At 35.1% G+C, this 19,661-nt stretch overlaps 7 protein-coding genes, 1 long non-coding RNA gene and 1 pseudogene across 10 annotated transcripts; 2 read left to right on the top strand and 7 right to left on the bottom strand.

Annotated features, from left to right (window-relative positions):
• Positions 13-871, bottom strand: LOC104729321. Its single transcript, XR_758245.2, has 3 exons — positions 799-871; positions 283-360; positions 13-144 (listed from the first exon to the last, which is right to left on the bottom strand). It is a non-coding gene; the product is annotated as an uncharacterized LOC104729321 (long non-coding RNA).
• Positions 1,630-3,522, bottom strand: LOC104729320 (annotated as a pseudogene).
• On the bottom strand, positions 4,403-5,807 carry LOC104729319 (tubulin-folding cofactor C-like). The gene has a single exon (XM_010448259.2). The coding sequence runs from the start codon at positions 5,712-5,714 to the stop codon at positions 4,677-4,679; it is 1,038 nt and encodes a 345-aa protein (XP_010446561.1). The 5' UTR covers positions 5,715-5,807; the 3' UTR covers positions 4,403-4,676.
• LOC109128171 (defensin-like protein 75) lies at positions 6,227-6,655 on the bottom strand. Its single transcript, XM_019233998.1, has 2 exons — positions 6,589-6,655; positions 6,227-6,411 (listed from the first exon to the last, which is right to left on the bottom strand). Exons 1-2 carry the CDS (start codon positions 6,653-6,655, stop codon positions 6,227-6,229), a joined length of 252 nt encoding a protein of 83 aa, XP_019089543.1.
• On the bottom strand, positions 8,898-9,399 carry LOC109128149 (defensin-like protein 75). The gene is made up of 2 exons (XM_019233960.1): positions 9,290-9,399; positions 8,898-9,131 (listed from the first exon to the last, which is right to left on the bottom strand). Exons 1-2 carry the CDS (start codon positions 9,354-9,356, stop codon positions 8,968-8,970), a joined length of 231 nt encoding a protein of 76 aa, XP_019089505.1. The 5' UTR covers positions 9,357-9,399; the 3' UTR covers positions 8,898-8,967.
• Positions 10,379-12,978, top strand: LOC104729318 (ubiquitin carboxyl-terminal hydrolase 3-like). The gene is made up of 6 exons (XM_010448258.2): positions 10,379-10,729; positions 11,010-11,126; positions 11,425-11,523; positions 11,645-11,845; positions 11,950-12,131; positions 12,326-12,978. The coding sequence occupies exons 1-6, from the start codon at positions 10,613-10,615 to the stop codon at positions 12,726-12,728; spliced, it is 1,119 nt and encodes a 372-aa protein (XP_010446560.1). The 5' UTR covers positions 10,379-10,612; the 3' UTR covers positions 12,729-12,978.
• On the top strand, positions 14,187-16,473 carry LOC104729317. 3 transcript variants are annotated; one of them, XM_019234096.1, is made up of 7 exons: positions 14,187-14,567; positions 14,997-15,111; positions 15,202-15,272; positions 15,588-15,812; positions 15,913-15,955; positions 16,033-16,147; positions 16,240-16,473. In XM_019234096.1, exons 1-7 carry the CDS (start codon positions 14,547-14,549, stop codon positions 16,322-16,324), a joined length of 675 nt encoding a protein of 224 aa, XP_019089641.1. In that variant the 5' UTR covers positions 14,187-14,546; the 3' UTR covers positions 16,325-16,473. The 3 variants fall into 3 exon arrangements, with proteins under 3 accessions (XP_019089641.1, XP_019089640.1, XP_010446558.1); XM_019234095.1 differs by having other exon boundaries at positions 14,197-14,567; positions 15,519-15,812; XM_010448256.2 differs by having other exon boundaries at positions 14,203-14,567; positions 15,519-15,812; positions 16,039-16,147.
• Positions 16,714-18,637, bottom strand: LOC104729316 (ras-related protein RABH1c-like). Its single transcript, XM_010448255.1, has 6 exons — positions 18,151-18,637; positions 17,793-17,863; positions 17,594-17,682; positions 17,398-17,512; positions 17,217-17,307; positions 16,714-17,128 (listed from the first exon to the last, which is right to left on the bottom strand). The coding sequence occupies exons 1-6, from the start codon at positions 18,265-18,267 to the stop codon at positions 16,976-16,978; spliced, it is 636 nt and encodes a 211-aa protein (XP_010446557.1). The 5' UTR covers positions 18,268-18,637; the 3' UTR covers positions 16,714-16,975.
• LOC104729315 lies at positions 18,799-19,596 on the bottom strand. The gene has a single exon (XM_010448253.2). The coding sequence runs from the start codon at positions 19,543-19,545 to the stop codon at positions 18,988-18,990; it is 558 nt and encodes a 185-aa protein (XP_010446555.1). The 5' UTR covers positions 19,546-19,596; the 3' UTR covers positions 18,799-18,987.

Raw genomic sequence — 19,661 nt, 5'->3', positions numbered from 1 at the left:
AGTCCTCTTGTCAGCCGTACTAGCTACTGAATCTGCTTCTACACGTTCCCCTTCTACATGTTCTTCTTCATCCGGATTCATATCATGCTCAAACATATCATCTCCACTCATATAATCATCTTCAAGGTTTAGTGTATCATCCATCTGAAATAACCAAAACCAAATACCAATTAGAAAACGAATGTAGCATAACTAAATGAACAAAACAAGCATCAAGGATATAAGCATCACCCAAATCAGAAAGCTACACACTTAAAGACAGCTTGACACCAATGAGCTTACCTTGTCTACCACCAATGAGCTTAACTTGCACACCCTTCTCCACCAATGAGCTTAACTTGCACACACACTTCTCTTCTTCTGCAGAAAACAACATAGCACAACATGAATTAGAAAAAAGTCGAACATATTTCACTTAAGAAACCTAAATCTAAACCACAGCCTGCAATAACATATGAACCCTTGTGAATATCCAAAATAACACAAACTGAGACTCAAAACTTCGTTATATAGCTATTCGTTTCTAATCAAACCATAAACACAAAACAGATCCGGGAAGATACAAAACCTAAATCTCACTTAAGAAACCTAAATCTCAAATGGGTATCTCGCAAAATCGAAAGAGAAGAAGAGAAGGAAGGAAGAAACCTAAATCTCAAATGGGTATCTCGCAAAATCGAAAGAGAAGAGAGAAGGAAGGAAGAAACCTAAATCTAAACCTAAACGGCTAAACCTAGATCTCAAAATCGAAAGAGAAGAAGAGAAGCAGATGGGTCTCTTAGTTTCGTAGTTTCGTACCTGAAATCGATGGAGATTGAAGGGAAGAAGATGGTATCGCCGGAGAAATCGCAGAGAAAATCGCAGAGAAAGGATATTGTCATGATATTGTCATGCCAACCAAGGTAGTTATATTTTTGTATATGTATGCATGAAATAAATAAAACGTGCTCCCCATCCGCCAATTCTCACCTGTCAAATTTCACAAATTACATAATATATACTTTAGAAGAATTTTTTTTTTTTTGATTAAAAGTTAAATTTTGAAAGCTGTACGTAGATTGGTTCATTATATGTGATTATTAGATATATTTGTAATATTATTAAACCTATCAACCATTTAAACAAAAAAAAGGTAAGATAGCTTTTTGCATTATTTTACAGATTTTTTTGTATTAATTAACAACCAAATATGCATACTCCACATGAAAAGTAGATGAGATCGTGCTTTTGTGTGTGTAAATTAGAACAAAGATTATTGGTTTTCAGAAAACCTAAGTTTTCAAACAGATTCACTCAGTATATACCGTCTCTACAAAACCACCGCGGAATCCATAAAATCATATGTTTTTTAACTGTAGTTTCAAGTATCGATCAAGCGACATGTTAATCTTCTACTGTGTTCATATCTATATCTTGAGTGAATGCTTGTCGCCTCTTTATTTTTGGAATTTTCACTTCACACGATATACTAATATACTATGTATAGTATTACGCGTTTTCAATTGATGATCATATTCACTAATAAATAGTACGTGGTTTTTTACCGAAAAAAATGAGTAATTATTTATATCTATGAAATATTATAAAATTAAATACAACAAAATGCACTTTGTTGATACACATTATATAACACAGTGACCGTCGATATCATTAGAGCAAATTAAACTCTTGAATCTTAATGATAAGTAGAAGAGGAAAAAATAATTAAAACTCTTTTAATGATAATAAGAAGAAAAATATATCTTATTAAATATTCCCGTCGTTTGGCTAATTCCGAGGTACAATTCGGGAACAAATGATAGTGTGACGAAGCGAGACGACATCGTATCACGTCTCAAGCTTCTGATATATCGAACCAGGGAGACCTATAGCAATCCTTCAGCTTCAGCCATATACATATCTAATTAGATTCGACAAATTGGGTTCTCTATTTTGATATTCTTTTCCGACTATTGACTTATCCCTCAAGGTAACCTTTGTTTTGCAGGTAAGAGATGATGTTCTCTGCCATCAGACGTGGCGAAGACGAACTGTCGTCTCCTGTGTGTTTCAGTACTACCTGTAAGAAATTACAGAAACATACATAAATACTTTATAATACAAATTTACGTTCCAAAATCTTCAGTTACATTAATTGTATATTGAATTCAATACATATACATGACGAACCTCGCAACTCAGTGGTGTCTCGTAAGGGTCGTCGATTCCAGTGAAGCCTGGTTCAAGAAAACTCCACACAGTTATGTATCTTTTTGATACTAACCTTTCTGTACTTTTTAATACTAATCCAAACTGTGTGTAACATATATAGTACCTTTGATTTTTCCGGCACGTGCAAGCTTGTACAACCCCTTTGGGTCTCTTGACTCGCATACATGAAGAGGAACGTCCATGAACACCTAGAGTACAATTTTAAGTTTCCGTAATAATTATCAATATACATACTTACAGAAGTAAAATCATCGGATCGGACTATATAAAGTAGCTAGTAAAACGGTATATAGAGCGTACCTCGACGAAATCGCCCTCAGGTAACAAGGACCGGCACGCGTCTCTGTCTCTCCGATACGGAGAAATCAAACTTGCTATACAAATGACGCCAACGTCAGCAAACAACTTAGCCACCTCACCTGATATATATACATTATAACCACCATATTGAGTTTTTGAATAAAAGTTTCCACAATATATAAACCATAAATATATATAACGTTAAAAATCGGTTTAATACAACGTAACGTGTACCGATTCGTCTTATGTTTTCGGTACGGTGCTCAGATCTGAAAGTGAGGTCCCGGTTAAGGCCGTGACGGACATTGTCGCCGTCGAGTGTGTAAGTGAGTTTGCCTCTTTCAAACAAGGCTTTACTTAGAGCACAAGCAACAGTGCTTTTCCCTGAACCGCTGAGACCAGTAATCCAGATGACACAACCCTTTTGTTGAAGAAGTTGTTGTCGGTCGCATCTGCAGATCGAACTCTCGTGCCATACAATGTTCTCTGCCTTCTCCTTTCCGTTAACTCTCCTCTCTTTAAGATTCGTTTCTGCCCAAACACATACAGTAGAAAAAAGTGGTCAGCTTTTTTTATATATAGATATTTTTGTTTTAAAAAACTGAACTATCTGTTATATGACGAAACAGAGAGAGAGAGAGAGAGGGAGGAAGATGGAGAACCTGAAAGGGCGGGAAAATCGGCGGTGAGGGAAGCTTGAGCAGATACGTTAACGGCGGAGATTGGATGAAAAGAAGCAGAGTTCGCTACTATTTTTCGGTTCTCCGCCGGAAGCTTGAGGAAACCGTCACTTGGAGGTCGTCTTCGCTGAGAATCGCCGCTGAGACCTGGAAGAGAACAGAAAACTGACGGTCGCGATGCTCTGATAGCTAATCCTTACATTGGAATCCGACGATCAAGAAATTTGCAGACGAAGGTGGTGGCTGTGTTTTTACGTAATTTCACAACAACAACAAAAATAGAAAGAAAAAAAACTTTGTAGATATAAAATTTATGTGTAAGAAAGAAAGAAAGAAAGAGAAGGATTTATATGAAAGTATATAGAGAGAGTAAGGGAGTGAGTAAGAAAACAGGTGAGAAGTAGAGAGTCATATGTTTCTTCCACAAAAAACACATGACCATATTCCATCATTGAAACCCTTGTTTTTATTTATGTATAATACTAATTAATCAGAACTAAAGTTACTAGTATTGGAAAAAATTACTAGCTACTAGAGTGTTTTAATTTGAATATTTTTAGTTAAGAAAATATAGTGGTTTTGGTATGTGTGCATGGGGTCACTGTTGGAGGCCAATCTTTTGGGAAAACGATTGTAGTATGTCTTTTTCCATCTACCAACCTAGCAACATATGCCCCCATTCCGAGTCCCATGTGATTTATAAGCTATATATATATATACTATTTTTTTCATCTTACTTACAACATATCTTATGGTTTTTATTTGTTTGTTTAAATAATTATGCTTGACTGTCTTTATATACGGAGAGAACGATGTCATTCAAATAATACTTTCAGTATCAGATTCAACACTACACACTTTCCTACTGCACTACTTATTTGATTTTTTTTTTTTGTCTCAATTCTCCTAATTGTTGACTTGACTTGTTCTGAACAGTCAGACAGTCAAAGCAGGCGCTTAGGCGGTTCCCTCTTGGTTATGGGTCTTACACCTATATTGGGCCTTCTAGCCCAACAGTACTAGGCTTTGAGGCAGACTCATCTCAACTATGGCTGTACCACAAATTCAGAAGACTCTCTCAAATTACAGCCTTTCTTTTTTCATACATAGTGATCATAAGTGTAAGATTGTTTAACTTGACTCCAAAAATTGTCAGAGATTTTGGTTTCATTTACAATTTTAGTATTGGCTTTTCTCTAAAGAACAAGATCAAAATCAAAAGAAATTTATCTCCATGTTTTACATAAAAAAAACCAACTACAAGATCACACAGATTAAATCAATGTGTAAATAAAGCTGGCTCGTTTGATTCTTCATCAGACTCATTCACTATGATAGGAAAAAATAAGAAGGAGTGTTTGTCAAGCCACGGAAATGGGAATGGAACACACAATCAATCATATTTGAAAACAAAAAGAGTGCTTTCTTTGGTATAAATGACCAAATCTTTAAGAAGGTAAGATTGGTACTCAAGAAGAACCTGCATCACCGGGAAATGGAAACCGAAGAAACCCTTTCTTCTTCCGGCAAAACTGACCAATTCGGCGACTGTACAGCTCTAAGCCACTTGAAATCATCCACATTGGACCAGTTCTTAGTCTCCTCATCCAAACCAGCCTTCTTCAAATCTTCTTCAATCCCTTGGTAATCCAAACAGTAAGGAGCAAATCTAACACCATTACTGTCTTCAATTATGGGACGACTCCTCACTCTCAGGTAGAAATCACTCTTCCTAGCGCAATGGATTCTTATCTGATGCGAGGCCAACACAAGAACACAATCTTGTACGTCGTCGATCAGAATCGAACCAACCACTGGACCTGTGTAGACGTTACAGTTCTTCAACCTGTGAAGAAACAGAGCGTTCACAGTTCCTGTTAACTGTACTTGGCATGAATCGAGATCCGACAATGTGAATTCTCCGATCGACGAGCCTTTGAAACTTTTCACCAGAGTCTCTCCGTGCTTGTTCCTCAATCCCGGAGAATCGCGTACGGGTACGGGTACGGGGACATTCGGAGGTGGTGAAACGACGCCGGGTTTTTGAATCTCCGGGAGCTTTTTGGTCGTCGATTTGCTCTTGAACGAGAACTTCTTCTTCGGGATTAACTCGGCGGAGAGGCTCTCGAGGCTCTGCTTGAGATCTGATACTATTTTCAGAGACGACCGTACCTCGTAAGAAGGAAGGAAATAGGAATTCTCAGCGAGAAGCTTCTCGAGATTGTTGATCGCTGAGGAGATATCAGCAAGATCCGATTTAAGCTTTGACGAATCTGTCGCGGAGGAGGAGGAGGAGGACGAAACGAGTCGTGACTCAGCGATTCGAGACTCGATGGATCGCTTGGCGTCGGAGAATTTGGCGAGAAACGAGGAAGTCGATTCGAGAGTGGAGGAGGAGGATGAGGTGTCAGGTAAATCGGATTTACGAGCTTGATGACGAGCAGAAAGGCGTTCAAGCATGTCATGGTGCTTCTTCTGCAATGCCGGATCTAGGGTTTCGGGATCGTCGTCTTCCATAACCATTTTTGCCCCAATTGTGACGGCGTTTTTACAAATCGAAGCTAAGGACCAAGGATAACCTAAACGTCACCGTTTCGATCATTCCAATGAAATAGTAGTAATGATAAAAACAATGATATTGCAATTTTATACTTGATGATGTCAAAGTGTGCTGACAGTAACCTCAGGTTATCTATAAATTACAAGATAACCCAAAATCAAGTGTATAATCAAAATCAGAAGTATTTTCTATTGTCGATTATAAATAGTTTGTATGTGTGTTTTGACCTATGAGAATGAAAAAAAAAATATGGTTTTGGTTTGTTTTGTAATTATTTTATAAATCAAAAGATTCATCTAATGCACAAATAGTTTTTTTTTTTTTTTGCTTTAGTTACTTAGAATAATAAACATAACATGCACCATAATTCAGTGAAAAGAAAAAAAAGATAATTCATTTTCTTTGGAATATTCTTTTTGTATTTGAAATTCTTATTTAGTGATCATACAAACTAATATACGATACTAAAAACAGTTTAGTTGTTCAATCTAGTAGCTTGTTTAAAGATTTGTTTCTTTCTTGGTTTGCAGCAACAACTCGTCCCAGTTCTAAAAGAACCACAAGTCCAATCTGTATAACCTTTTGATATGCAAAGCTGTTGGCAATTGTTAGTGCACGGTCCAAAACAATCAGCGTCAACGGTGAATGCGTTTGCTTGTTCTACATTTAAAAAAATCTAGTTAGAAATAAATAAAATACAATATGTAGGACAAGAAAAAAAAAATATAGTAAAATAGTTAGAAATAAGCTTTAACATAGCTAAGAAAGCATTTCAAATAATTGAGAATATTGATAATAAGAGTTTGAAAATATTGATAATGAGAATGCTTAATTAACCTGCAATGACCAACAACAAAATTATTGCGATGGTACCAACAACTGCTAAAGATATGTTCTTGGCCATATTTTTTTTTGGATTATTGTTTGTATGATAAGGTGTTGTAAATATTTTCTAATGTCTTGAGGTTGATGGATTTTGTTGAGATAAAATAGGTCTTTATATAGTTTTTTTTGGTGACATAAATTCCTAAGTACATAAAGAAAGAATTTTAAAAATGCAAATTTTGAAATATTTGACTGTAAATGATTTCTTACACATTTGATTTAAAATTTATCACCTTGTAGGAAACTAAATCATTCTTAGAATCGAATAAATATCAATCATTAATCATTAAATATCAATCATCAATACAGTTTTTAGAAACTAACCATTCTTAGAATCGAATAAATATCAATCATCAATCATTAAACTAAAAACCCAAATCAACAAATATTTCACATCCAAAACTAACTCATTCCAAAACTAACAAAATCGGACTCAATCAAATGAAATCCCTAAAGATCCTCTATAATACATCTCAAATCAAAATAATTTCCAAAACTAACATAATCTTACTGTTTAGGAAAATATTAAGACCATCTCCATCGGACAAATTTGATGGAAGTCTTAAAATTAAATGTAATAAATAAACACTTAAACAGTAAAAGATGTCCAACCTCAATGAGAATTGTGTTTCTGCCGAGACATAATAGAAGACACTCTAAAGACACCCGACATGTCATCATTTTATTGGTCAGTAATAATAATAGTTATTATTTTTTTACAAAAGACTAGATTTTAACCCGCGGTACACCGCGTGCATATAATTTTAAATATATGATGTTTTATAAATAGAGAAATAACCTAATTTTTCGGCCGTTTGTACGACTAAATGTTTATATTAATTTTTTAACCTGTAATATACTATTGAACATTTGTTTATTATATTTAGTTTGTTTTGTTTAGTGTTTGAGATTCTATTTCGATTTTTAATTATTATAACAAAAAAATAAAGGATCTAAATACATAATAAGTCATGTATATGATATAATTAAATCACATTTTTCCTAATGAATTAATTATTTTACACAATTTTAGGTAAAACAAATTGATTTTATATGTCAGATATTATAATATTTATAGTGTTGGCAAATAATAAAATGAGGATTTAAACCGTGTTAGCACATATTTAATAATTCCAACATGTCCTTTTGATAATCACATTATATAATTTTTTTTTAATTTTACATATTCATAATAGTTTAAATTTTATTAAATATATATATATATATATATTATAATATTTAAATAATTAGGAATCGAAGTTCTTCTTACGTTAAGAATCAAAACTCACAGGTTTGGAAAATAAAATGGAAAATATATCAAAGTTTATGTCTCTATATAATATTGATTGCTGTTTTTTATTTTTGGTTGGAATGAAATGTCAAATATTTAGGAAACAAAATCTGAAATGATGTTATTTTTGGAAAGTTTTTAGGGATTAAATTTGTAAATAAGTTTTAAATACATATAATTTCAAGGGTAAAACACCAAATACTTAAAAATGTTAATATAAATTTAAGAAATAAAATATGTCGTGATACTATTTTTGAAAATCTTTTTATAAATTTTTGAGAGGTTAATGTTGTAAATAAAATTTTAAATAAGTAAAACTAAAAAGACATAACACAAAATCGATGATACAAAATTTTTTCTGGTGATCCTTTCGAATCGAATCGAATCAAAATCGTCAAGTTTTGGCGAGAAACGAGGTAGTCGATTCGAGAGTGGAGGAGGAGGAGGAAGTATCAGGTGAATCGGATTTACGAGCTTGGTGACGAGCAGAGAGGCATTCAAGCATGTCATGGTGCTTCTTCTGCAATGCCGGATCTAGGTCTTCGGGATCGTCGTCTTCCATAACCGTTTTACGCCAATTGTGACAGCGTTTTTACAAATCGAAGCTAAGATCAAGGATAAACCTAAACGTCACCGTTTGATCATTCCAATGAGATAGTATGATAAAAACAGTGATATTGCAATTTTATCCTTCATGATGTCAAGTGTGCTGACAGTGACCTCAGGTTATCTATAAATTACAGGATAACCCAAAATCAAGTGTATGTGTATAATCAAAATCAGAAAGAAAAAAATATATGGTTTTGGTTTGTTGTAATTATTTTGTAAATCAAAAAATTCATCTAATACAAGATAGTTTTTTTTTTTGTTTACTTTTTGTTACTTCGAATAATAAACATAACATACACCATATTAAGTGAAAAAAAAAAAAGATTATTCATTTTCTTTAGATTATTCTTTTTGTATTTGAAATTCTTATTTAGTGATCATACAAATTAATAGATGATACTAAAAACAGTTTAGTTGTTCAATTGAGTAGCTTATTTAAAGATTTGTTTCTTTCTTGGTTTGCAGCAACAACCTGACCCAGTTCTAAAAGCTGCACAAGTCCAACCTGTATAACCTTTTGATATGCAAAGTTGTTGGCAATTGTTAGTGCACGGCCCATAACAATCAGCGTCAATGCTGATTGCGTTTGCTTGTTCTGGAAAAAAAAAATCTAATTAGAAATAAATAAAATATAATGTGTACTACGAGAAAAAAGTATTGTAAAACAATTAGAGATAAGCTTTAACATAGCTAAGAAAACATTTCAAATAATTGAAAATATTGATAATGAGAAATTGAGAATGCTTGATTAACCTGCAATGACCAACAACAAAATTATTGCGATGGTACCAACAACTGCTAAAGACATGATCTTGGCCATTTTTTTTTTGGAGTATTATTTGTATGGTAATGTGTTGTAAGTATTTTCTAATGTCTTGAAGTTGATGGATTGTGTTGAGATATAATAGGTCTTTATAGTTTGATTGGTGACATAAATTCCTAAATAAATAAAGAAAGAATATCAAAAATGCCAATTTTGAAATTCTTTTTGAAATATTTGACTGTAAACGATCTCTTACACATTTGACTAAAATTTTATCACTACTGAATTAGTAGGAACCTAAATCTAAGATGGGAAAGATGAATATATATGTAAATTTTATTTGAGCATATAGCAAATTTGTTTTAAAATGCTAATATTGATATAAGACTTTGACTATCTATAAGGAAATATATTACAAAATATTCAAACATGTCTTGGTCAACATAATAACTTGATTATATAAGTTAAAACTGAAAAAAAAAATGAAATATTGTTTAAAAGTTTTTTTTGTTGAAGTATAATTAGTTAAGGCATATTTATAAACAACAATAGCTAACTGGTTTTTAGTTTTTTTTTTTTTGTTTAACGCAAATTTGATTAAAAAACAAGAAGGATAATCCAAATACATAGAACACCAACGACAACACCATGACCAAAATACAAAACAGAGCAAACCATTAACGGATTCTGGATTTTAGTTATTTATTTATTTTTACAACAACTGGTTTTTAGTTAATATTGTACGTTTTTCATACACAATTTCTAAATAAATATTTCAAATACATATTAGAAATATATTAGCTTTTTAACTGAATTGGAGTTAGTTTGGTTCGGTTTCACATACTGGGTTATATATTATACAGGTTTGGTTCGGTCGGATTCGAGAATTTTGATTCGATTCGACGATTTTACCCAGTCCTACTACTAATACTTTAGAAATTGGAGTTCATTTTTCGTAAAAGATTACAAATTTGGAGGAGTAATATGCAATATTTGACATCAAACTCTTTTTTTCTTCTTTTTTTACATCTTCCTTCGTTGCTTCGCTTTTTTTATTAATTTTTTAAAAAATAAAAAAGAGAATAAAATTAAATATTTATCGTCGTCGATCCTCTTCTCTTCGCACTAAAGAGAGAAGAAATCTGAAATTATCGGATCGAATCGAATCGGACAATCGCAGAGAGAGAGAGAGGCTAATAAGCGTAAAAGAGAGAATAATACTCCGTGGGGGCTTTGAGAGAGAGAGAGAGAGAGAATCGGACGAGTCTAAGGGATCAGAAAAAACGGTGATACGGAAGCTAGTTTTAGGGTTAATGGGCGCCGCGGGCTCCAAACTCGAGAAAGCTCTCGGCGACCAGTTCCCCGAAGGTGAACGCTACTTCGGATTCGAGAATTTCGGCAATACTTGCTACTGCAACAGCGTTTTGCAGGTACACACATACTTGTACCCCCGATTTTAGATAATCGTATCATGGTTTGACCTTTTGGTTTTCCCAATTGGTTTCAAAAGGTTCAAATTAGGGTGTGTAGTGAGAACATTTACTAGAGCTTTGTTATATAAGTGTACTCGTGTGTAATTTGCAATTGTGTATCCTCTCTCTATTGTTTTGTTTTGTGTGTTTGCTATGTATATGAATGAGTTCTCTGGACTGGAGAAAGGCTACTAGAATCCTTGATGTGATGAATCTCCTCTCTATCCCTTATGTGCAGGCTCTTTATTTCTGTGTTCCCTTTCGTGAACAATTGCTCGAATACTATACCAGTAATAAAAGCGTCGCCGATGCTGAAGAGAATCTTATGACCTGCCTTGCAGACTTATTTTCTCAGGTATTTTATTTATATACATAACTTCAAATGGTCTTAACTCAAATGACCATCTTGATTCTCACCTTAGTCACTTATTAAAAAGGCACACAAGTAAAAAATGTCGTATGGGATAACAGGAACTCGATACTGTGTCTTTTGTTAGGTATCTTCGTTTCGTTAATCTAAGAAGTGCTTGATGTAGGGCTTAGTAATGTCATATCCTGTCAATCATCATCTATTTCATTGTCCTGTGCCTATTCATTTTATGCAGGAAACGAAAGTGTTATCTTAAGTTTAATCATTGTAATTCTTTCTGTAGATAAGTTCCCAGAAGAAGAAAACTGGTGTTATTGCGCCTAAGCGATTTGTACAGAGGTTGAAGAAACAGAATGAACTGTTCCGGAGTTATATGCACCAGGTGATCTTTGCAATTTTTTTTCATCTTTTCTAGCATTTTTTTTGTTACTCTACATGTGAGAAAAGCAATTTGAACTGGCCATTGCATATTTGATTGAACTCGCCATTTTACTCTTATGTAGGATGCACATGAATTCCTGAATTATTTGCTGAATGAAGTTGTTGACATACTGGAGAAAGAGGCAAAAGCGACAAAACCCGAACATGAAACCTCATCATCATCATCTCCCGAAAAGATTGCAAATGGACTGAAAGTTCCTCAGGCGGCTAATGGTGTTGTGCACAAAGAGCCTATTGTCACTTGGGTGCACAATATTTTCCAGGTCAGTTATTTTCAATGACAAGGCTCATCATGTTTCCTTCTAAGGTTTGACTGTGTAGTACATTTTTGGCTTAATATATAAATTATTCCGGATAATGTACACAGGGCATACTTACCAACGAGACAAGGTGTCTGCGATGTGAAACAGTGACAGCAAGAGACGAAACATTCCTAGACCTTAGCCTTGATATCGAACAGAACAGTTCGATAACTAGCTGTTTGAAAAACTTCAGCTCCACAGAGACTCTTCACGCTGAAGACAAATTCTTCTGTGACAAATGCTGCAGGTAAGATGTTGGTTCTTAGTCTCACCCCATTGCTTTTCATAGTTCTTTAGCTTTGCTTTAATTGCTGCAACTACATATTATTAGTCTTTGAGCTCCCGTTTTCCTTTCAATGGCTGCTCTGTATGATTTATTACGTGCAAGGGCAATTTCTTAGCGCTGACCAAATCCCGATTCTTTTATGTTTTATATAACAGCTTACAAGAAGCACAAAAGAGGATGAAGATCAAGAAGCCGCCACACATCTTAGTCATCCATCTAAAACGATTCAAATACATCGAACAGCTAGGCCGCTATAAGAAGCTCTCATATCGAGTCGTCTTCCCTCTGGAGCTAAAGCTGAGCAACACGGTGGAACCCTATGCAGATGTGGAGTACTCTCTGTTTGCAGTGGTGGTTCATGTCGGAAGTGGACCAAACCATGGTCATTACGTGAGCCTTGTGAAAAGCCATAACCATTGGCTATTCTTTGATGATGAGAATGTTGAGATGATTGAAGAATCAGCTGTTCAAACATTCTTTGGATCGTCTCAGGAGTATTCGAGCAATACTGATCATGGTTACATCTTGTTCTATGAGAGCCTTGGACCGACCAAGTAAAAAAAAGCTGAGAAAGCAGCAAACAAAAAGGGGCTTTCTTCGTTTTTCTTTCCTTAACTATTAGTAAAATGGTATATGCTTGTCTTAAAAATGTCAACTCAATTGACAGTAACTTTTTCTTTTTTGTTTTTTTGGATTTCTTTCTGTCTTCTCTCTCCCAAAGATACTTACTTGGTGAGTTTAAAAATTGGAAAAGTTTTAACTGAAATATGTATACTTTGAAAGGCCATGTACAGTTTATGGCAAATAACTCCTTGTCTTTTACATCTTTTTCAGTCAAAGAAAGAAGCAAGGAAGAAGGTTTACAATACTGTTGAATTTACATTGGTTACTTCTTTTTTATGGTCTCAAAGTTGTCTAAAGTTTTGTATTAATGTCGTCTTTGAATTCACCATAAAACAGAATACCAAAATGTTGTTAGTACTATATATGAGTACGATGGAATATGTTAGATAACTTTTAAAATACGGCCCATTAAGAAAAATTGGGCTGATAAAGATATTTAGGACCCGGCGGCGATAATCACTTTTGTCGTGAGAAAAGGCTATATAAACAAACATGTTGATAGTTTTATATACGGCCCATTAAGAAAAATTGGGCTGATAAAGAAATTAGGTCCCGGCTATAATCACTTTTGTCGTGAGAATAATAAAGCTACATAAACAAACAAACAAGTAAATAAAAATATTCCAACAAGAAAAAGAGAGAGACAAAAGAAAACAGAAAAGAAAGTTCACGGGAGAAGAAGTTGACGAAGAAGATACAGACAGAAAAGGCTTGGATCACCCGTGAGCTATGTGCTTTTTTTCTCAAAACATAAATGTTTTCATTTTTCTGATTCAACAAGTGATTAAGAATACTACCTCTCCCAAACCTATGACATATTTCTTTTAAACCACAAATAAATTACAAAAACAGATAAATATATAATTTTACTCACTTAATAATAACAAGAGTAAAATAATTTATTTAAAGCCTGGCAATGGAAAGGGGAATTAAATGCATATGATATTTTGAGTTTCAGCAAGAAAAAAGAAGAAGAAGAAGTGCATGGGTGGATTTTATATATATGGTTGGGTATACCAATTTATCATATAGTACTATAGACAGTAGTAAGAAAAAAAGAAGAAATGATTTTTTAGAGCATAACTAACAAAAAGGTAGTAGACAGCTCATAAATAGTAAATTGTAATTATGACTGATAGTAGTAGACTAGTAGTAGTAGCATCAAACAACAGAAGAGAAAAAGAAAAGAGAGTACAGAGTACAGACATGCATTTATTTGTCAGTAAATGTCATTATGTTGTTGATGATCCCATCCATATGGTGGTGGTGATTATGAAATCTCTTAAGTAGTACTAATCCAAGTTTAATGAATAAACAAAACAATAACAAGATCCAGAAGGAGAGGATAAAAGAAGAAAGAAAAGAAAAGAAAAAGTAAAAGGGTAATTTGGGAATATAAAGTGAAAAAGGAAAGGGCGAAGAATTAGGATTTGTCGTTATCCTCTCTCTGCTGCTGAATAGGGTGTCGCAATCAGAGATGGATTGAAGAAAAGCCATTTCACAGGCGAATCGCGCCGGGCCCTGAGAAAGAGCGTCTTCCTCTTCAATCTCTCTCTCTCTCTCTCTGAATCCGTTCGTTACTCAGAAGCTTCCGTTACAACAACAAAAAAAAAAAACACTCTCTCTCTACATGCATTTGTTACACTTTACAAAGTCTCTTCAAGCTTCGTCTTCTTCCCCTTGGCTCACCTTCATTTTGAAGCATCGGTTCTAATTTCCCTCCGTCGGTTCACCATTCTCTCTCTATCTGCGATGGGTGATTTCTTCGATGAGGTTAGTTTAGATTACTCCTTCTACTTTGTTTTGATTCTTCCTCCTATCGATTTGGTTTTTGTTTGTTTTTTGAAATCGAATCTTCGATTTGGAATATTGTAAAGAAGATAAGACTTATACGGCTCTTCAGATTCGATTCTGGATGTGTCTGTTTGTGGCCATTATCTTCCTCTTAGGATGGATCATGAGAGAAAGACTAATCTTGTTGCAACTGTTTTAGTGTAGTCGTTACTTACTTAGGTGAAGAGAATTAGTGAAATCATCAAATTAAGAGAAGTCTCTCTTACGTTTCACAAATTATGTCGAGCTCTTAATCCAAGTTGTTGTTGTTACACTGTTACTGTTTTGCTATCTTTTGATGGTTTTTTGGTCAACGTCTTTGTTCTAGCTTTCCATGGTGTGATCTGAATAAGTGAATAATATCTACAGGGGAAGCAGCAATTCGTAACTGTTGCAGATGGGAATGCGCCACTACCTGTCAAGTATCCAAGCTTCAAGCCACCTAAGTCGAGTTTCAGTGATGGTGGCAAACATATTCCCATTGGTAAATTGTTTATAAGATTACGCTGTATCATGATAGTTTCTCGAAGCTTTCTAATGAGTAAAATTCTGTTTTATGTTTTTGGTATTGCAGATGTTTTCCCACTTCTTGTCAAGGAGGCTGCTTTCCCTTTGAAACAAGACCCTTGCATCGATACTCCATTGGTGAGTTCTCTTTTTTTTTTAGGTAACAAGTCCTTAAATTGTATTGACTCTTGCTCTGAAACTATGATTTTCTTTAGAGTAGATCATGATCATTGTATTTGGTTGCATTTGAACGAGGGTTGATATGTTAATCAGTAGATCATTGGTACATCTGAGAACTAAATAGATGTTCAAGAAGTAGTAGCATTGTGGGTGTTCTATGATAAGGTGTGCTAAGTCCTCTAGACTCTTGCCATTTTTGTTTAGGTCCAAGATGTGTGTACTATCTCTGTTTTACCTGATGAAGGAAGTACAATCCCGCAATGTACCTCGCAGTTTACTCTCCTGAGCTTCGTCAAGGCTCTGCTTCCATCTAAAAATCAGATGTTGATCGATGCTCAGCTCAACTGTCAGAAAACGCAGAACCGCATCAATGTGCTACTGGGAGGCACAGATTCTTACCAATCATGCGTTGTGGACATTAACGTCGAGAAAGGGAATGGCGGTGATACAGTGACATCCCATGACGAAATTGTTGGAAGTATGAAATCTGAGAGTGTAGTAAGTTCTTCCTATTTGTACCTACTTTGCTTGGGTCTATATCGTGAAGATGATATCCAAATGTCTGACTCTTATGTGGTTATTATGATATTTTTCACAGCATATGCAAAAGGTATTACAGAGACAAGCAAGCTTGAGCACTGGTAAGATAACAACATTTCATTGAAGTTGCATAAATTAAGATTATGGTTGTTGTGTTTACGCACTTGAGAATGTTCTGTTGCAGATAAAGCTATCTCTGAGCGATGCCATGATGCACCAACGAACAGGTGGAGAAGATACAAGCGTGCCGCTTCATTTGATTCAAGAAAAATCGTCATTCTATTCTCAATCTTGTAAGTATATACCTCTACTTACTTAATGCGTATACGTTTATTACCTTTGATGAAGCATTTCACTATTAACTTTAAATGTTCTTAAATTGCAGATCAAGTGTGGGAACATTGATATTGATCTACTTGACATTGAGAGTGAAGCAAAACGGAGACAACAACAGCTTCAATCACATGTAAACTGTAACATCTCTTTTGACCAAGGGGTCGTCTCTGTTTTGAATCTCTCTTTTCTAAAACTCGTCTTTTGTTCCAAGTTTCATAATGTCGATAATAACATTTCTCTGTGCATATCACTTGCAAATGCTTAAGGCCTGATTAACGTGTAACTAAACGAGAGGTTAAAAAAGTAAAAACAAGAGAAGAATCAACAGTGTCGTAGGCATCGTGATCGTCGTAATAAGTAAGTATACAATTTATACCAGAATAACAGCAGGTTCTTGTGATCCGTCAGAGATCATGTGCAATAGTTATTAAATCTTCAAACGAACCAAGTAAAATAATTAACAGATAACTGTATGCAAATAATCAACAAATAATATGTTAATGGTAACGTCTAAGAGATGAAAGGCACACAAAACTTTTCGTATTGTGTTACAAGTTTTGATTGGCTGTCTATACTGATCAATTGCAGAATAAGGCAAAAGATTCACTTATAAAAAATAGTTGAAGAAGGTTTACTTCCGTGATACTATCATCACACTTAATCCTTTTTCTCTTTAATGTTTTTATACTCTGTGTCTGTTAATGTCTGATAAGATGAAAATCACAAAACTATCTTGATCCCTTCTGTTTGCTTCACAAATTTCTTTAATGGAGTATGATGTTGAATCAACAAGAACAGCCTCCTCCTCCTCCTTCTTGCTCACCTTGTGATGAACTTGAAGTGGTCCTTAGATTCACGTCAACCATGTCCTCTGCTTTTGTCGCTGATGAATATGAGTCCACCCCAGGTAAAGCTGCAGCAATCTTCCGAAACAAAGCCTGCGAAAGTAATAATCATTCGTGTTTGTGAGAGAAATCAGACAACCAGAAAAAAACACTCACGTCCCTAATATAAGTTGCTCTATACCTTGATGTTGAAATTTTCTTTTGCGCTGGTCTCGATGAACATCAGTCCATACTCTTTAGCCTTATCTTCCCCTTCACTGATTGATACTTGCCTGTTTTCATAATATCATGAATGACACATATAAGACAAAGATAACTATATAACCGTATAGAATCGAAGCTGATTCTGCTTATTTTTATACCTTTTATCAACAAGATCAGTTTTGTTTCCAACAAGAACAATAATAACATCGCCTTGACCTCTTTCTCTGTGTACATCCTCTATCCATTTCGAGGTATTCAGAAACGTTTTCCTATCTATCAGACACAAGTACTTGAACTCATAAGACACAAAATGGGGAACCAAAGAATCAAGGACAGAAAAGAAGCAGGACTCACTGGCAACATCATATACAACAATGGCAACAGAAGAATCTCTGATGTAACTTGGGATAAGACTCCTGAATCTTTCTTGTCCAGCTGTATCCCTGTAGTAATCAACAAAACCCCATTTGTGTTATCAATTGAAGCACTTAACACTATCTTATAGGTTAAGTTTAAAGAAAAAAAAGAAGAAGCAGTTTCTTAGTTCTCTCACCAAAGCTGCAAACGAACTGTTCGATCTTCGAGGTACATTGTTTTCGAAAGGAAATCGATCCCAATGGTAGGCTGCAGATATAGAGAGAGAGCACAATTAAAAGTCTTAAATGACTAATCAACACGTTAAGTAACAACAATAGATTACACCCAAAGCAGAGTCCATAGCATGGATGAGTCTATTGTGATCATAATAACCTTAAGTAAGGAGATAATTAATTAAAGAACACAACAACAACAACAACAACAACAACAACAACAAAACAGATTAAAGTTGATGTCGGAGAATTGACGAATTAACTAGAGATGAGAAATTACAAACCTAACCACGGGTAAAGATTATCGAATGAAGGACAAACCTGGTAAATGGTGTCGAATTTGTCATACATGAAACGAGTGATGATGCTGGTTTTTCCGACAGATTGATCACCTAAGAACACCAACTTAAACTTGGCCAAAGGTGAGACAGCCGCCATGTTCTCTCTCTCTCTCTCTCGTTCGTTCAGAAGAAAGAAAGATCCGAAAGATTGAGAGTTTCTTCTCTATGCTTAAGAGGAGGTCTCCAAGAAGAAGAAAAAGAAAAAGAAAGAGAAGGAGAGCACGACGACCAAGAAGAAGACTCGGTCGCACACAAAGCCTTGGCAAAATATATATTCAACGATCTCTGCGGGGACTTATATATAAACAAGCGTGTGAATATTACTCGCCTGACCCTGACGTGCGGTTTGTGTATATCTCTAATACGCTTTTGTTAATATTCATTCGTGTTCTAAAGAAACAAAAGATATGTTTTCTAAAATTTCTAGATATGATCAAATTTGAAGTTACTAACACCAACCTACTACTACTACTTGATTTTGGATGATCGGAGATTGGCAAAAATGACCAAGGGAGAGAGTCCACAATTATTACAATTTATCAGAACACGTTTTGGCTATCTGTTAATGTGATTGATGAAACATTTGAATCATACACACACCCAAAAGTCCATCAGCAGAGCAAAACACAATAAAAGCTTGAATCGATCAGCAAGTAGCATCATAAGGCTTATATATTTGTATTCGTTCCATAAACCTCAAACCCCCCAACTTAAAACAAAACCAACAATCCAAATTCAGAAACACAAAACCCCCCAATTCATAAACCCTAAAATTGGGATTATTAAATTTTCTCATTATAGAAACAAAAAAAAAACCCTACTTACCAACAAATCTCATATTGCTCCATGGAAACTTAGCCGTACCCGCCGCCGCCGCAACACCACCAGCCCTCGTCGGAGAATTAGCCCTTTCACCGCCACCACCACGACGACCTTTACCTTTACCATTATTACCATAACCACCGATCTCTCTCTTCTCCTTCCGATCAAGCCAATGACTCTTCTTATCATCTTCCTCCTCAACAAAGCTAGATCCTTTCACTTTACTCTTCCTATCTTCCTCAATGTACTTCACCGGAAACAAATCCCTAGAAATCGACAAAGGGCTACGGAGAGTGACGTAAGCCTTCTTGTAATCAGCTTTCGCTATCAGCAAACCTCCGCGTTTCTTCTTCTTCCCGTCCATGTTCAGCGTGTTCACTTTCTCCACATCGAATCCGTAGAGTGATTCAAGAACTCGTTTGATCTCGATCTTCGTCGCCGATGGGATCGTTTTTAACGCGAACTCGTGTATGATCGTTAGCTTCGCTGGCATCATAAGCTTTATCGGAAGATTCGCGAAATGAACCACTCTTCCTCCCAATCTACTCCCCATTTTTTTTTTCTTAGGTCTGAGAAAATGAAACTGAGGGTTTCTTCTTCTTCCCCACTCAAATCACTCTTCTCTCACTCACATTTGCTTTAATGGGCCTTGAATGGGTCTTCAATGGG

This window comes from Camelina sativa, chromosome 12 (genome assembly GCF_000633955.1).
Source record: "Camelina sativa cultivar DH55 chromosome 12, Cs, whole genome shotgun sequence".
In the NCBI taxonomy this organism is placed as follows: domain Eukaryota; kingdom Viridiplantae; phylum Streptophyta; class Magnoliopsida; order Brassicales; family Brassicaceae; genus Camelina; species Camelina sativa.
Note: the sequence above shows the minus strand (reverse complement) of the source record. Positions and strands in the feature narration are given on the sequence as shown.

Coding starts and splice junctions, on each gene's coding strand:
- LOC104729319 (XM_010448259.2), bottom strand. CDS start 5,714: ATGGTTATGGAAGACGACGATCCCGAAACCCTAGATCCGGCATTGCAG.
- LOC109128171 (XM_019233998.1), bottom strand. CDS start 6,655: ATGGCCAAGAACATATCTTTAGCAGTTGTTGGTACCATCGCAATAATT. Junction 6,412..6,588: donor TTTGTTGTTGGTCATTGCAG/GTTAATTAAGCA, acceptor TTTTAAATGTAG/AACAAGCAAACGCATTCACC.
- LOC109128149 (XM_019233960.1), bottom strand. CDS start 9,356: ATGGCCAAGATCATGTCTTTAGCAGTTGTTGGTACCATCGCAATAATT. Junction 9,132..9,289: donor TTTGTTGTTGGTCATTGCAG/GTTAATCAAGCA, acceptor TTTTTTTTCCAG/AACAAGCAAACGCAATCAGC.
- LOC104729318 (XM_010448258.2), top strand. CDS start 10,613: ATGGGCGCCGCGGGCTCCAAACTCGAGAAAGCTCTCGGCGACCAGTTC. Junction 10,730..11,009: donor ACTGCAACAGCGTTTTGCAG/GTACACACATAC, acceptor CCTTATGTGCAG/GCTCTTTATTTCTGTGTTCC. Junction 11,846..11,949: donor GGGTGCACAATATTTTCCAG/GTCAGTTATTTT, acceptor TAATGTACACAG/GGCATACTTACCAACGAGAC.
- LOC104729317 (XM_019234095.1), top strand. CDS start 14,547: ATGGGTGATTTCTTCGATGAG. Junction 14,568..14,996: donor TGGGTGATTTCTTCGATGAG/GTTAGTTTAGAT, acceptor TAATATCTACAG/GGGAAGCAGCAATTCGTAAC. Junction 15,273..15,518: donor CTTGCATCGATACTCCATTG/GTGAGTTCTCTT, acceptor ATTTTTGTTTAG/GTCCAAGATGTGTGTACTAT.
- LOC104729316 (XM_010448255.1), bottom strand. CDS start 18,267: ATGGCGGCTGTCTCACCTTTGGCCAAGTTTAAGTTGGTGTTCTTAGGT. Junction 17,864..18,150: donor AATTCGACACCATTTACCAG/GTTTGTCCTTCA, acceptor CTATATCTGCAG/CCTACCATTGGGATCGATTT. Junction 17,308..17,397: donor ACTGATCTTGTTGATAAAAG/GTATAAAAATAA, acceptor TTATGAAAACAG/GCAAGTATCAATCAGTGAAG.
- LOC104729315 (XM_010448253.2), bottom strand. CDS start 19,545: ATGGGGAGTAGATTGGGAGGAAGAGTGGTTCATTTCGCGAATCTTCCG.